This window comes from Falco punctatus, assembly GCF_963210335.1.
Source record: "Falco punctatus genome assembly, chromosome: 4".
Classification (NCBI taxonomy): Eukaryota; Metazoa; Chordata; class Aves; order Falconiformes; family Falconidae; genus Falco; species Falco punctatus.
This window is the reverse complement of record NC_137583.1, coordinates 70295615-70310555: the sequence shown is the minus strand read 5'-3', so window position 1 is coordinate 70310555 and position 14941 is coordinate 70295615. Positions and strand designations below refer to the sequence as shown.

General features: G+C 35.0%; 1 protein-coding gene across 49 annotated transcripts in view; it reads right to left on the bottom strand.

The window, feature by feature from the left end:
* LOC308062820 (uncharacterized protein) overlaps window positions 1–14941 on the bottom strand; it is a 73924-nt gene that overhangs the window by 27859 nt on the left and 31124 nt on the right. For 25 of the 49 annotated variants that reach the window (XM_080384859.1, XM_080384874.1, XM_080384876.1 and 22 more), the window contains 2 exons: window positions 11350–11415; window positions 202–349 (listed from right to left, as the gene is read on the bottom strand). Coding sequence is in view for 15 of the 49 variants with exons in the window: in XM_080384858.1 (XP_080240984.1) it covers window positions 11412–11415; window positions 13450–13630; window positions 13755–13885 (316 nt within the window). In the remaining 34 variants the exon portion in view is untranslated. The other 24 variants (XM_080384877.1, XM_080384868.1, XM_080384869.1 and 21 more) reach the window with 6 other exon arrangements.

The following is a 14941-nucleotide window of genomic DNA, read 5'->3' as shown; positions in this document are numbered from 1 at the left end:
TCAGGAGAAATGTAATGAGAAATTCTGTAAGGTCCTGGGACAAAGCTGCTACATAAATAGCTAGTACTACCATTACTTTAGCAACTAAAATGTTAAAGATGCAGTAGTTCTGTGAGATCCATACACTTTAAAAACTCCTGTATATAAACATATATAAAATATATACCCAAATGTATTAGCTTGTGATTATTAAAAAGGCACCTTGTCAGTAAGTTCTGATTTTTAAGATATTTCTGTTTTGTAAGATGTTCCTTTTCCACTTCTTTTTTCTCCTCAGTCATTACTGTTTCAGTCTCACTTTGCATTGGCAGATTGGTCATTGTAACTTCTTTTTCTTCTACTTGCAGTGCTGAAAATTGAAAAATAAAGTCTAATGAGCACACAAACTGGTTTTAGTTTCCTGTAATGTTTTTATCATTCAGGAAAAGAGAGCATCATTGACCAGGCATGCTGTATCAGAAATCTGAAAGAAACTAAACAACCTCAAACCTTCCATTCTCTCTCTGCAGGGATTCATATATGTTACTTTTCCAACTGTAAATTATATTCCACAAAGAAAATCTGAAAAAATCCAAAGCTGAGATTCTTATTCAGTTCTCTCCCTAGTCCTTCTGCTTCTTCACACCTCACAAAAATACATATTTCCTCTTCCAAGAGACATTTCATCCCTGTTACATTTCCACAGCTTTTCACACACACACACTGGACATGAACCTGGTAAATCAAATACGTTATCCACCCATCTGTTTGAACAGAAATTCCAAGTTTTTCGTAGTGTTTTGTATTGAACCCTAGCCCTATCCAGATCATGTCCTCATTTTGTTTTTTCAGCTGTAGATACATTCCACTTTCTCTCACACACACATGCTGGTAGTTATGTGGCTAGTTCAGAGGTGTAAACACCAGAGTTAAAGAAGAGATAGTATTGCAGACACATTGCAGTATCCGGCCTTTTTAGATAAAGAAAAGTAATTTTATCTACCTACTATGAAAGCTGCAAATGAAATTCACTGTAAATATTAATTACTACTGAATGACTGCAAAACCAGTCACATGGTCAAATTCTCCTTACACACATGGATTTTATATAGATATGTAGATTTCAGTGACAATATACCTGGGTAAGCAGAGAGTTTATAAAAGCAGAATCAGGCCCATTGCAGCTATACACAGAATGGGCTAGATCTCAAGCCATGGGATAATGGCAAAGAACAAAGCAGCTCTAAAGCCAGAACATTTGATTCGCAGCTGCTTGAAATATAAGCATAATAGGGCTTCTGTAACCCTTACTGGTACCCTCATTGACTGCTGGGACATGGCAGGGTAGAAAAGACCATGTCTACAGACTTGCCACAATTAGAAGATCCCCAGCTCTTGGGATGGTCCTGTACGGAATCAGTGGTATTTCCAAACTGCAGTTCAGTATGGCAGTCCAAAAGAAATGAATGACAGTTGCACTTGTGCTTCATGTAACATTTGCTGTGAAAAGATGGTGAAACCCTCCCACTTTAAAACTAATGCTAAGGACAGATAATTTCTAGGCATCAACCGTATCAATTTTAAATATATAAATCCTCTCCATTATATTTTTTCAGCTCACTCCTTTTCCTCACTGCAAATCATTACCATGTTTTTGATTCGATTGCTTTAGTCCCTTCTGTGTTTTGATATTCTTTCTACTGTGTTTTTATTTACTCCTCTGAAGTCTTTGTCATCACATGTATCTCTCAAAACTATGCTCTTCCTGGATGAAAAGAATGTGGAGATGTGGAAAGCAACCATCAACTGGATTAAAATTCAACTTTTGAAGATCCGTGAGACTTCTGCCCCTTTTCAAAAGCACCTCCAGCTGACTGAAGCCTATTGTTAATACAGGAGGAGTCTTGATCAATATCTTGATCAGAAAAGTCCTTGCTATTTAAACTGCATTTCATATCCTTCAGCTTTAAAACCTCGTAAGATTTTATTCAGTTTTTAATACAAAACTGATAGGAAACACTATACACTAATGTAATAACCATCGGTGCGTTAGTGCATTGAAATTTTTGCTTTTCAGCCGTTGGAAATGTATAATTCTGAGTATTTATTCCTGTTACTCATTCAACTAACTGCAGAATGATGCTCTAAAGTTTGCACCCTCTTTAAGCTGACTGAGGCTAATGAAACAAGTTTCTGCCTGCTCTTGATCAATCCAATGAAACCTGGGTGAAGGGCCTAGAAATTATTGCTTTCTTCCTTCATTCAATTTAAGTTCTCATGTGCCTTTGATTTTTTACGTTACTGTTGTTCAGAGTAGGACACCAGGGCACCCCATAGCCATAAGCCTATTGAATATTCTCCACTGTGAGCTTCAGCTTTCAACAACTACCCTTGGTACATATGCATGGTCTTCGGACTGCCTCAGCACAGGACCATCTGTCATGATTGCATGGTGCCCCTCCACAACTGGGTCGGATCCTTGCCTGAGGGCATTAGGTTCCAGACAATGCTGGTTTAGATGAACAGTTTGGTTAACACTACAAGGGCCATCTGTTCTACAGGAAATCCTTTCTCTGTGTCATTAATGAAGTGTTCCCAGCACATAACTATATATTTGTCTCCTTATATACACTTTGATGTAATAGGAATTATGACAGCATGTTATTTGCAAATGAATAGTTTGTAAAAATGCCAAATTTCATTGCATAAGTTTGCTTGATACACCTCAGTACAGATGAACACTAACCACATATCTGGCAGAGGAAGTAATTGCTTAGCTAGTGTTTCAGCATGGTTACAGCACCTCAGTACCTCAGGCAATGTAAAGGAACTGAAACTCGCCTTGATTTAAACCTTGCAAATAAACTCTGTTGCTTCCTGGAAATCAATATATGAGTCCTATTGAACAGGATTCCAAAATTTAAATTTGGTAAGGAATTTGAGCTCCTCTGTAGTATAAGATAGGATGCTGTGTATCAGCATAGTGATTATAGAATTACATTTCAGGGAAGACCTTTAATATATTTCAGATACGTAATCAAACACATAATTAATTTTTAGCAAATTAAGCATGTCTAGAATCTAATAACTAAAGTTTTTCGTGTTCACTAAGATCTTCATCCATTGTTCAAACACACTTAGCTTTCAGACACTGTAGCTGTAACTTACTGATTAGGAAAGAGCATTCTGCAACTAATCTTTTGGTAACGTCTCCCTGTCCTGCCAATCTCATTTTCATCTTATGAGGTGAAAGTTAGAAATACAACACATCCTACTTATCTCAGTACAAAAAGCTACTTATAGCTATATTACTAACAATATTATTACTACATGTCAAAATATGATTAGATTTCACCCTCAACAAGACTCCTGGTTGCCTAAAGGGTTCTAAAACTAAACACTGTTGGCTGAACAGCCACCGAGGCCTGGAGATGGATGAAGGTACAATGGCTTTATAGACTTGCTCAGAGGGCTTGGTAGGTTTTCGCTTATGCCTAATGTAGAAGAGTGTTGTAAATATCAGACACAGTGACCTGTCTGGGAATCTTCCATTTTGGGGAATTTCAGGAATACTCTTTCCTCTGTCCAGAAATTACAATTACTTGAGCCATTTTAAAAAAAATCTAGAACCTTAAGATTTACGTGCTAGCCAAAAGTTACTGTCCTCTTTTTTGGATATAGTCATAGCTTCCACTACTTACCATATAAGTGGTATCAAAACGGTTTTATAAATATCTGTTCAGATCATATAGAAAATTCACTCATTTTAGTCTACTTAAGCTCAGAAATATTTGGCAAACTTGAATGAGCCTCAACAGTATTAATAGGACAGGTTTCAACCCTAATAAATTTTTTCCCCATTAATTATGATATTATTATAAAGTTTTGTGATAATAACAAGTAAATCTTGAAAAAGAAATACTAAGGAAGAAAACCATTCAGTGTGTACTAAATATTATGAGTTAAAGGATGAATTTAGGCAAGTTAGAAAACAGAACGAAAACAAGAAATTGAACTAGAGACATGCGGCTATGAAACAGACTTTGGGGAACTGTGGCAATCTTATTACCTGTGACACTATTTTTGCTATTCTATTGTACCCTTCCCATCATGATATTACTTGGATATGAATTATTTGCTCTAAGTGAAGAAAAGAATAAAAACCACTCAATAAAAAAAACCTCGTCGAATGGTCTAATACACTTTTCCATCTCTAGTCTCCTATTTATGTAACAAACACTATTTCTTATTGCATATATACCCAGTTTTATCAACAGTGCAGTATGCAGTCATCAGCTACCACTGAAACAGAGTATAAACAGATATCCTATTATTTTCAAAACCTTAATCTATAACAAAATGGATTTTCCAGTGTAAATATAATCCCTATTTAGATACATAAAAATTTCTAGAGATGAATGCAGGTGTCCTGCTCCATTTACAAAACAAAATTACACAACCAAACCTGCTGCAGTACAAACACTGAGTAAAATATCAGCTAACACCATATGTGTACTTAATAGTAATTTAATAGTAATTGAAAACTAGTTGAACTTTATTGAACGTGCTATTGTGTGCTCCTTCAAACCTGCATCCAAAAATTAAAAAACCTATACAGCAGAACCTTCCAATACCATTTAGTGTTTTACTCATTAACAGCAGATTGTATCTTGAAAGCACTTCAGGCCATGCAGTCGCAGGGTTTCTGAGAGGCACACCCCCCCCAGGACCGTAGAGCTATGGGCAGGATTGCCAGGTGAGGCTTGCAGGATCAATACACTACTGACCAATATCAATACAAATCCATACAGCTCTAATAAATTAATTTTTAATTCACCAGGTTAAAATCCTATTATCTTTGATGTGTCTTAAAGCACAACAGCAATTAAAAAAGGCTGTAGGCCCTAGAAAGGACAACAGTATGAATACTAGTAACATACCAAAACTATGGTTATTATGGATGAGATATTCTTAAAAATTCAGCTAACAAGGAAAAAAAACAGACTGTGAAATAGCAGCAGTAAACTGGTCAAAACCAGTATACAGCCAAGGATAATGGAAGACAGAACAGGAGAATCAGGTATTAAAGGAACACAGAAAAATGTAAGCTGTGTTTCAAACTCCTCAAAACATTTCCAACGCAAGAACTAGGCCAGGTAATTTTAAAGGTGAAACTATATTCAAGGGCTCCTTCAGTTCCTCAAGTATATTCAGACAGGTACAGACTTGGTCAATGGATAGTGGATTTTTGATATACTTATAACAGGAAAATTCACAAAATACTAGAAAAAGCAACAGGAAAAAAGAATTTGCAGACACAAAGATTATACCTAATAGAGTTCTGGAAAACCTGAAATTCTTATTTTATCAAATTCTACTAGAAGAAAAGAGGAGATCTAAAGATCTGTCCTTAAAAGGACAGAAAAAAAGTTTTGGAGGTAGTGTGGAGGCTGATTTTCTGTTGAAATTTTATGTTGCTACTGAGACTGAAATTTTATGTTGTCGCTGCTGAGATTTTACTGTATCATTAAAGCATTAGGGCAAGTAGACATCTGGGCAAATGTCAAAGCAGTAGTTAAATGATACTGAATCCCTTAAATATTAAATTCTTGATTAAAGAATATTCCTCTATGCCTATAATATTTTTGTGCCATAAGTCTAATAACAAATAGATAATTACTAACTGTATACTAATTTTTTGTTTCAGTAAAAGCAAATACCACTTTTAAACATCACACATATTTCAACTAACCTAGATGTGCTCCAGTTCAGTTTATCTCAGCATATGGCTTGTTCTCACCACATGCCATAGATTTCCAAATCTAACTATGATTAATAGGATATGTCAAATAACTGTTGAAGGAAATCCAGCTTCAAAAAGTGAGGCTGATTAACATATTGATTTAGACATTAACTTCTAAGCACTGACTTTTATTTTTTCTCCTATTATTTGAAGTTTTAGGAAGATCAGGGATATCAGCAGTGCTTTACTCAAAAAAAGGCATTGTGAAACCTAAATTCAATCTAACCTTAAGGATAATACAACAATTAAAAAAATCCTTTGTTCTTATAATGGTTCACTACATTTATTCGGCTATTAGAATAAAAATATTCTGCAAAAGTTAAAGAATGTCCACAAATATATATATATCTCTACATTTTCGAGGCAATTACTTTCTAAAATTATTAAAATGTAATTCATAGCAGAAGAGAAATCCAGTTTAACTGTCCTCACACCTTTGGTAAATGACAGGATGTAGTAGTAAGTACAGATGAAAAATTACATTTTTATTTGGTTATATCACATTCAGAAAACTTATACTATAGTGAGGTTTTAAATAGTTCAAATAACTAATGGAAATTGGTTATAGATTCTTAATTGCTAATCATTCTTATGAAGGAAGAAAGAGCAATTTTTAAAGGCAAACTTTCAAATGCTATTAAAATGTTAAAGCTTTTTTCCTTATTACTCTCACATGTTCTTTACTTAAAGGATTCCAAAGTTGGCAACTGTACAGAAGGACTTAGAAGAGTAAATCTTTGGAAAGGAAGGATGACTTCTGTAAAGCAGACCACGCTGTCTCTCCATAAATCAAAGAATCATTGTTGATCATTCAGGATGAAAAAAGGAAAGCATAAATGGAGAGTTACTCCCTAGACATTAAGAATAACACAAAGACATACAATTTTCTTACAAAATCAGTTAGGCCACTGGCACTGGAATCCCTTCCCATGGCATTTTAAATGAAGCTAAAATTTCATGAAGGACAAATGAAGGCCTTGAGTGAACTGCTTTGTGGAGTTAGTACATTTACTTGACCATGGGCATATTTTACAGTGTTTGGGAGATAGATTGCTTCTGAAAATTACACTAAGCACTAAAACCACTTAAAAACTTAGTTATGTAGTCATGTATACTTCATTTGCAGACTGTTCTCTATTCCAAAAAACATTTCTTGAGATTTCAACGATTTCTTAATATCCTGAGTACTGACAGCTACAATGTAGTAAGATCACTTTATATATATATTTATGTTTGTCAGATTCCCTTCAGCTGTATATATTTATAATGCATACATTATTGTTCCTTGAAGGCTGGGACAAGTTAAGTGCATACATTCGCAAGAATAAGCAACCCTACCTCGTATCAGGTATAAAACCATAGAGGAACTAGAGGATCTCCATGAGAGGTATCTTAGTAATTTCTCAAGAGCCTCCTAGCACCACTTAGGATCCACACAGGATTTTCCTGAGAGTTACTAACTCAGATGCCAGCTTTACCCAAATGCCCTAGCAGCATTATAAATTCTGCTTCTATTTCCACAGTCCCTTCAGGATCACATCCTACTTAGTTAATCTTGATGAAGTACAGGAAATATTTTTTAGATGTGGATGAACATGATTCTCAGCTTAAGCTTCAGAAAGAAAAGTCTATTCAATACCTGGGCTACCTTTTTTTAAAACTTGCTGTGTGAAGACACTGTTGTAGCACAGTAAGTTGCTGGTCTTCTGCAATACTATGGCCTGTGCATAAGGTAGAATTTGTGCTGCTTTTGGTCTTGAATTATGCCAAATGGTTTTCTGTCTCTGTGATTCATGTAATGTATTTTTTTGGCAAAGCACTGCTGCCTGTGGGAAAAACAAGGATTTGGGGTCTAGTGTTCAAATGTTTTTCAGTATTTTTAGCTATGTATGGGGTAAAATGGTAATAAAGGGATTTATTTCTTCAACCAGACTCAGCCAAACAAACCCAGAGTTATGCTTACTCATAATTACAGCTGTCAGATATGATGCCCTGTGATCTGCCATGCTCATTCTCTCTAGATTAAAGGGCAAGGAACAGTGAGCACATGTTTCAGTTCAAAGGGATAGTGAGTAGAAGATAAGGACCTAGTATAGTAGTGATGTTACTTAACTCCATATAGATTAAATGGAAAAAAAGACTACAAGTGTATAGTTGTAATGAAAGTAGACTTGTTAGTGCAGTGTAAGGGAAGTATTTCATTACTCAGTTAAAGCACAAATGTAGGTTTAAGAGAAACCAGTGGAAAAAGAGAAAAACTAGTCTAAGACAAATAAAATAGAGGTATAACACAAGCAGAGCACTTTCCAATACTAGCTAATAAAATCTATATTTTACTTGGAAAATAAAGTTAATTGCATGTTTTTTTCTGTGCCACACCTAGGACACTTTGCACTTTCGTTTTGGTTTCTTCTCTCTTCTGCTGCTGCTAAAAGGAACCACCAAGAGATACGAACAAAACTATAGGCATAAACTTTTGGAAAAAGTCTAATATTAATAAACATTATAGTTTATTGAAAAATTGTATCAAAATGAGAAATGAAGAATTCATCTGTGGATGGTATATTCAAAAGGCACATGACTTTTTCCAGATTTAAAGCTAATTGTATTAGCACTTTGATCTGTGACAGTGAAAAACAGTTCACCATCTGGGGACATAGTAACGGGAGAGAGAAATACTTACACTTTTTCTTCAAAACCTCTGTTGAATATAAGCTGGGACTGTCAACAACAATAGAAAGTGACAGCAGCTCCTTGGCTTGCACAGAGTTGTAACAAAGCCAGTCATTTCTGTGTTACTGCTCAGCATTGCTCATAAATTTGTACTACTCAAATGACAGGAAAGCAACAATATTGTTTACAGACAATGAAATGAAACTGAATGTTGATAGAATCATTAAAGATGATAAAAGGGGAAAATTTAATGATTTTTTTCCCCTAAGATTTGTTCCAGGATTTCACTATTGATTCAGTTTTGAGTACTTTGCTACTTGATTCTGTTTTGTAATTGTTTATTTTCATCTAACACTGTTACATTTTCCAGGATTTAAACCGCTAGGAAATGTCACTTTATATCACTAACATTTTTATTTATTGTCAAAATAAATAAATCAAAATATGCAAATTGTATGGTAACAGAAAATATTACATGTATGTAATAATCTTCACAAAATCCTTTAAAAAACTTGTTAAAACTCGAAGATCTTTTGAGAGCTTAAATGTTCAATTCCAATCATATGTCATGACATTTATATTTTCAGATTCAACCTTACTTACAAGTTACTTTTTGCATTCGGTGTTCATTCCTCTTTCTCTTGAGCACTATGTACTCTGAGAGTGTTTTTATTCTCTTGCTTGTCCATCTTTCATTTCCACATTTGCATGCACTCAGAGTACCAACAAGAAGTCTTGGTGAGCAAAGCATTTAAGTTCTCACTGAATCTACTCCTTCCTTGATGTTTCCCCAAGGATAAGCATTCTATTATCAATGTTATTTCCCATTCACTGTGCACATTACTACTCTGACTTACCTGAATTAAACGCATTACTGCTGTGCATTACATTCCTTTGTGCTTAATAGTGATTTGTTTGAAAATATGCAATGAAAAGATGAGGCCATAAAACGTTGCATGTTAACTAATATTAGGTATTGCAGAGTAGTCAAGGTATCTTCATCACATTTCACAGTTAGTTGTGATGCATGCTCTCTGTGTGTCGGGGCACTTAAAGACCTTAGAACCAGCCTCCCAAATATGTTCTAGATGTTTGACAACAGTGTGCTTGATTTTAGAATTAGGAGGAGAGGGAAGAGGGAGGCCAAATCTCACTCAACAGCCTTTGCAAAGATTGGACTCCCATGTACTCATTTGTTTTGAACTCAGACTATTACTACATCCGTGCAAAGAGAGGTTCCCAATTCATCCACAAAGATCTACTTAGATGAAGCATTTCTAGGTAAAAACCAGAACTAACTCTGGAATAATAATAAAAAGAAGTAACATGTCCAATAATTAATATTTATTTAAAAAAATTATTTTGAAAACTTATTTTTCTCCTGAATTAATAAAAGCTCTCTAATGTCTTTTGTAATGTCTGTCTAATGCATTTTTAATATACATTAAGGATATATCAAAATTGACTACTTAAGCTTTGATGTTAAATGTCCCACTGGGATTTTTAGAACTATCACAACTCAATTTGTGACTTAAAATGATTTTTCTAGGCGCCTCAGCTATGATCCAGAAGTCAGCCTGAGCTGTTTTCATGTTACATATCAGTTCAGAAACAGACTACAAAGCTGAATCAAGCCTCAGTTATATCATCTCACAATAATGCCTTCAAAAGCTTTGGTAAATATACAAATCAGACTGTGTAATTTTTAATGTTAGCTGGGATTCTCTGCTGGCACATTCTTATCCCAAAAGATTTTTCTTGAAAGAGCAAAGTCTATTATTCCCTGGCCTAAATTTAGACCATCAAATTTTAAAATCTTTTATTTATAATTTCCTAGTTCCAATACAATCTTGCTTACATCTTCAGGTTACATAAATTTTCTTAAAATGTGATGAGAATTATAAACCATTTTCATTATGAAGGTGATTCTTACAATTTATTTAATAGGCAACTTGTTTGTTGTTGTTTTTTTTTTTTTTTTAACCTTCACAAACTGATTTGAAAGACCTACTCTGCAACATTATATTTTGGTTTTTTCTCTAATTTTCAAAAAATGCAGTCCTATAGTACTTAGCCAGACTCACTGAAACTGAAAACTGAGTAAGTACTGCGGGACTGGCCCCCTGTTAAAAAGGCCCAAGGCACATGGTGCTGAGATTAACAAAACAAAGTAAAGCAGCTATGACTTGGCACAAAGTTTGACAAGCTGCAGAAAAGCAAATGTTTAAATAACTGAAGTGGTACTGATTTTCTATTCACAACCTTTTCTCTTCTAAACAGTATCATATTCTTTTCCAGCACATTTAGATTGCAAGTCAAGCTGTGTTTTATTTTTTATTATAATAAACCCAGTCAGTTTACTGTAACAAAGACATACTAGTGGTGATCAGTGTGAAAGCCAGTACGAAATCAGGCTAGGGAAAAAAAAAAAAAAAGTCAAATGGTAAAATAAAGGACCAGCCGTCTGGAAAGTTCCTGGATCATGTAAAAAGAAAATAAAAGGCAGTGTTCTTATGAGACTAATGCAGAATACAAAAATATTTTAAGACAAAACTCTGCATCATCGCCTATGACATTTGTAAACAGCAGCAGCAAATCCTTTCAAATAATGTTGCATTTATTAAATATTTTCCAAGTCCTTCTAAAAAAAATAGTAGTGTTTTCTTAAAAAAATAATTCTAGTAGCATTGTTTACATCTGTTCCTCTCAAAATACAGTAAGAACAAAATTAAACTGTACTGTATTTTTACTATCTTTTTTCACATGTAAAACAACTTCCCTACTTAAAAAATAAGTTTACTCAATCTATGGGCTATTAAAAGTTTTTTGCATATTTTATTAGATTTGCAGTAAATGATGGTTTGCAAAAAATAATGTATGCATAAATATCTTACCAGATTTTTATCTAATAGTCTTTCATTTTCAAGTCCTGCCTTCATTTGTTCTTGCATTTCAATCAACTAAAATATAAACATGTTAGAATTAATGTTGGATTTCATATCACAAACAGGCATAATTCTCTAAAAATCCTTTCTAATTACAGTCTCCCTGATCAACAGACTACATGTAGATGTATGCATATTTTTGTATTATAACTGCTAACAGATAGACATCTTCACTTTGAGCTAGACAATTCCTTGTGGATTTTAATAACGTCACAAGAGTCACACATGCAAAGTTCTTTTGACATAAGCAAAGTTGAGTGTGATGTCACAGGAGGCAGGCATTTTTCTTCCATTAGAAACAGAAACTTCAGTGACCTAAACTCTCAGGAAAATGGATATTTGTGGAAAGTTGTTACAGTCAAACAGCAGTTGCAGTTCGGAACCATAGAGGCAATGCCACTGTTCTGTTGTAAATTTGTAGAAAGAAGTGCAGACGTCTATATTATCTGCAGCAAGTTCTAAGGTATCCTTGTGAGGCAAATATTGTCAGGCAAATTACACATCTAGTCTCACCAAGGACAAAGGATCATGCCTAAAGAGCAATTTAAGCAGAATTCTTTAAGAATTCTTGAGAAGTTCCAGAATCAAACTCCCTTAAACAGTTACATTGCATGGCAAAGCTTCCTTGATTCTAATGGGTTTGAGCTGTCTGGGACTTCTGTCAGAGCTACTGTCACTAGGGAGTTGTAAGTTAAACATCTATATTTCTCAGTGTCACCAGGAGCAGAGTTTGTTACTTACCAAATTTGCATTTTGAACATATTTTAAACCAGACAATGTTGAGTACAACACTGACATTAATTTTCTTTCATAAAAATGGAGAAATGCTTCCCTTCAGCATAATAACCTAGAAGCTAGAATGCTCAGCCACAAATCAGGGCAGCCGACATTGTATGCCGCTGGGAGTTTTATGGGGCTTGATTACAATATCCGAAGTCATGGAAAAGTAGCCTAACTACTCCTCTATGATGAGAATAAGCCACCAGTTCTGTTCAAGCTGTGCCATTGGACACAAAGAATATGAAATTCATGAGACTAGATACAGAATACTCATGCATGAGCTTGATGACATACCAAAGCTGTGACTGCATGAGAAAGGGACAACCTTGTGTTTTGACTTGCTAGTTCATTTATGCATTTTACATTAGACTATGAATTTCAAGAAAACAATATACAAAACATGCCTCCCCCACCCACCCCTAAATCCAAGCAAAAATACTCAGCAAAAATCTGAAGAATGAGAACAAACTATAGAAACGTCCCTTCCTCTATGCTGAGCATCCTAACATGCAGCCTAGAAATTATGGCTCTTCTATGCTTGCTCTCCCTGTATCCAGCTTTAAAGAGAGTATTTTCCCACCAGAACACAGTGTAAACTAGCAATTAAATCATTGGTATATGGAGCTACAGGTTTGAAGGTCCTCAAGTTCAGAGATCAGAACCCTGGGAAATTGTTCCAGTCCTTACGAAAAACTCAGTCCTTGTCATCCCTTATGATGCTTTGAGAGAAATTAGAGAGAACACAGGTAGTGCACAGCTTGGCTGCCTGGGCACAGGAGGAAGATCCAGACTCCAAGTCCCACCTACAAGAAACCAATCTGATTTCTAGTTAGTCCATGTAAGAGACAGTGCTTTCAACATGTTTCATCATCAGTTACTACTGACTGTGGCCGCTTTGAATCCCATTTTTAAGTGTTAACTTTTCCTTATTCAGTGTATGTTAGGTACTGGTGTCTGTATCAACTTTGTGAACTCCACTTCTGGAGTGAAATGTCCAACTGCTGGGCACTACAGCAGTGTGTGCTTTCATGCCTAGCTCCTCTTTGTAAAGATCAAAGCTTTTTAACCACAGAATTTAAGAACAGAACATCTTTCAATGGGATGGAAGGGGGTGGGGGGTGGAGGAAGAAAATAAATGTATTTTTTTAGAATAGTAGTTTTTCTTTCAGGAATGGAAATACAATTAGACTCATTATCAGAATTAGTATGAGAAGAGAAGGAGTGCTCCAAAGATTTCTCACAGCACTTCTGTCCTACAATTTAGCTCACCTGACAGACTGCAGTGACTGTGAAGGGTTACTTATACAGGTAGCTGTACTGGAGACAGTTTGGCAGGAAGGGGCATGATCCAAATTAACACAAATGTAGCACTTCCAAATCACGTGAGAGGCATACAGAAACAGAAAAGAGTTCCTATGCTGATGCTCAAATCCACTGACTGAGGTCGTACCTACGGGCAGATACTAGATCTAAGACAATGTCCTCCATTATATGGAGATGAAGGGAAGGAAAGGAAAATATAGAGTAAGTTTCAGGAAGATTTTCCTGTGAGTGAAAAGATCAAAAAAATGTACCATTAAAAATACGCTTTCGACTTTGCAAATGAACTAAGAAGAAACGTTCAGTACAGGAACAGATGACTGGCCCTTTCTTTCCAACATAATGAGACTTCAAACTTAAGTGGGATTCCTGAGCATTGCCAAACCTAGATAGAAAACGAGAAAAACTAAGAGAAGACACATCCCTTCTTTGATAGACTACTGCATTAGACAGGCCAATTAATATTCCACTTCTGATTTTGGATTTCATGTACTGAATCCTAACGAACCTACCCTTTCAATGCTACTGTAAAGATAAGTAGGTATCACGATTTTCAGAGTGGGAAACTTGGTCATAGAAGAGAGATTCATCTAAGGTCACAAGGAAACGCAATGAAAGGGATGATTTGAGAAATCCAGTGCCTCAGATCCCACAAAAAATATATATACTTTTTTAAAATATGAATTTGCATGAGAATTTAGTAATTATGGAATAGCTTATAGAAGTATCACTATCACTTCCCTTATATTTCTCCACAAATAAGGGAGTTACCTACAAAACATTTTGGAAATAGGTCACAGAAGGAATGCTTGTTATAGGAAGTTCTGTGTCTATTTCTTAATTTTCAGAATGAGAACTATACGCTGTAGAAAAAAGACACTTGAGAACTATCACAAGATAGGAAGCCCACTGGAAAGACACCTAGATGTTACCCTGGGAAAACACTGTGGGCTGTCAACCTTTTATTGAGATAATTTACTAGTTAACAAACATTGGTGTTGAAGAGTTTTTTTAAGAAGTTGACTTTTATATCTTGTTCAGCTATTGTTTTGCTCGGATAGCATATAAATAATAATTCACATACACTAACAGCTCTACCCAGGAATAGTGGAATGTTTAATAAGTCACAGGTTACAAAAAATAACCATTTTATTTTCTGAAGTTATTAGCTATTCACCTATACAAATCTTTCCCTGCCTTCAGAAGCTTAATGAATGTGTTACTTTTTTTATTAAAGTATTCAATCATTTTACTGTAGTTTACCAAGGTTCAGAATTTTCACTGTGTTTTAACAACATTATGAAATATGACAGGATGAGAAAATTAAAATCACTATATTCATTAAAGGAATACCAATCCATTATTACTCTACAGTGAGTTATACTACCATAAACCAAAATGTAACATAATTCAAGTTAAAGTAAGTTTTCTAACATTATTT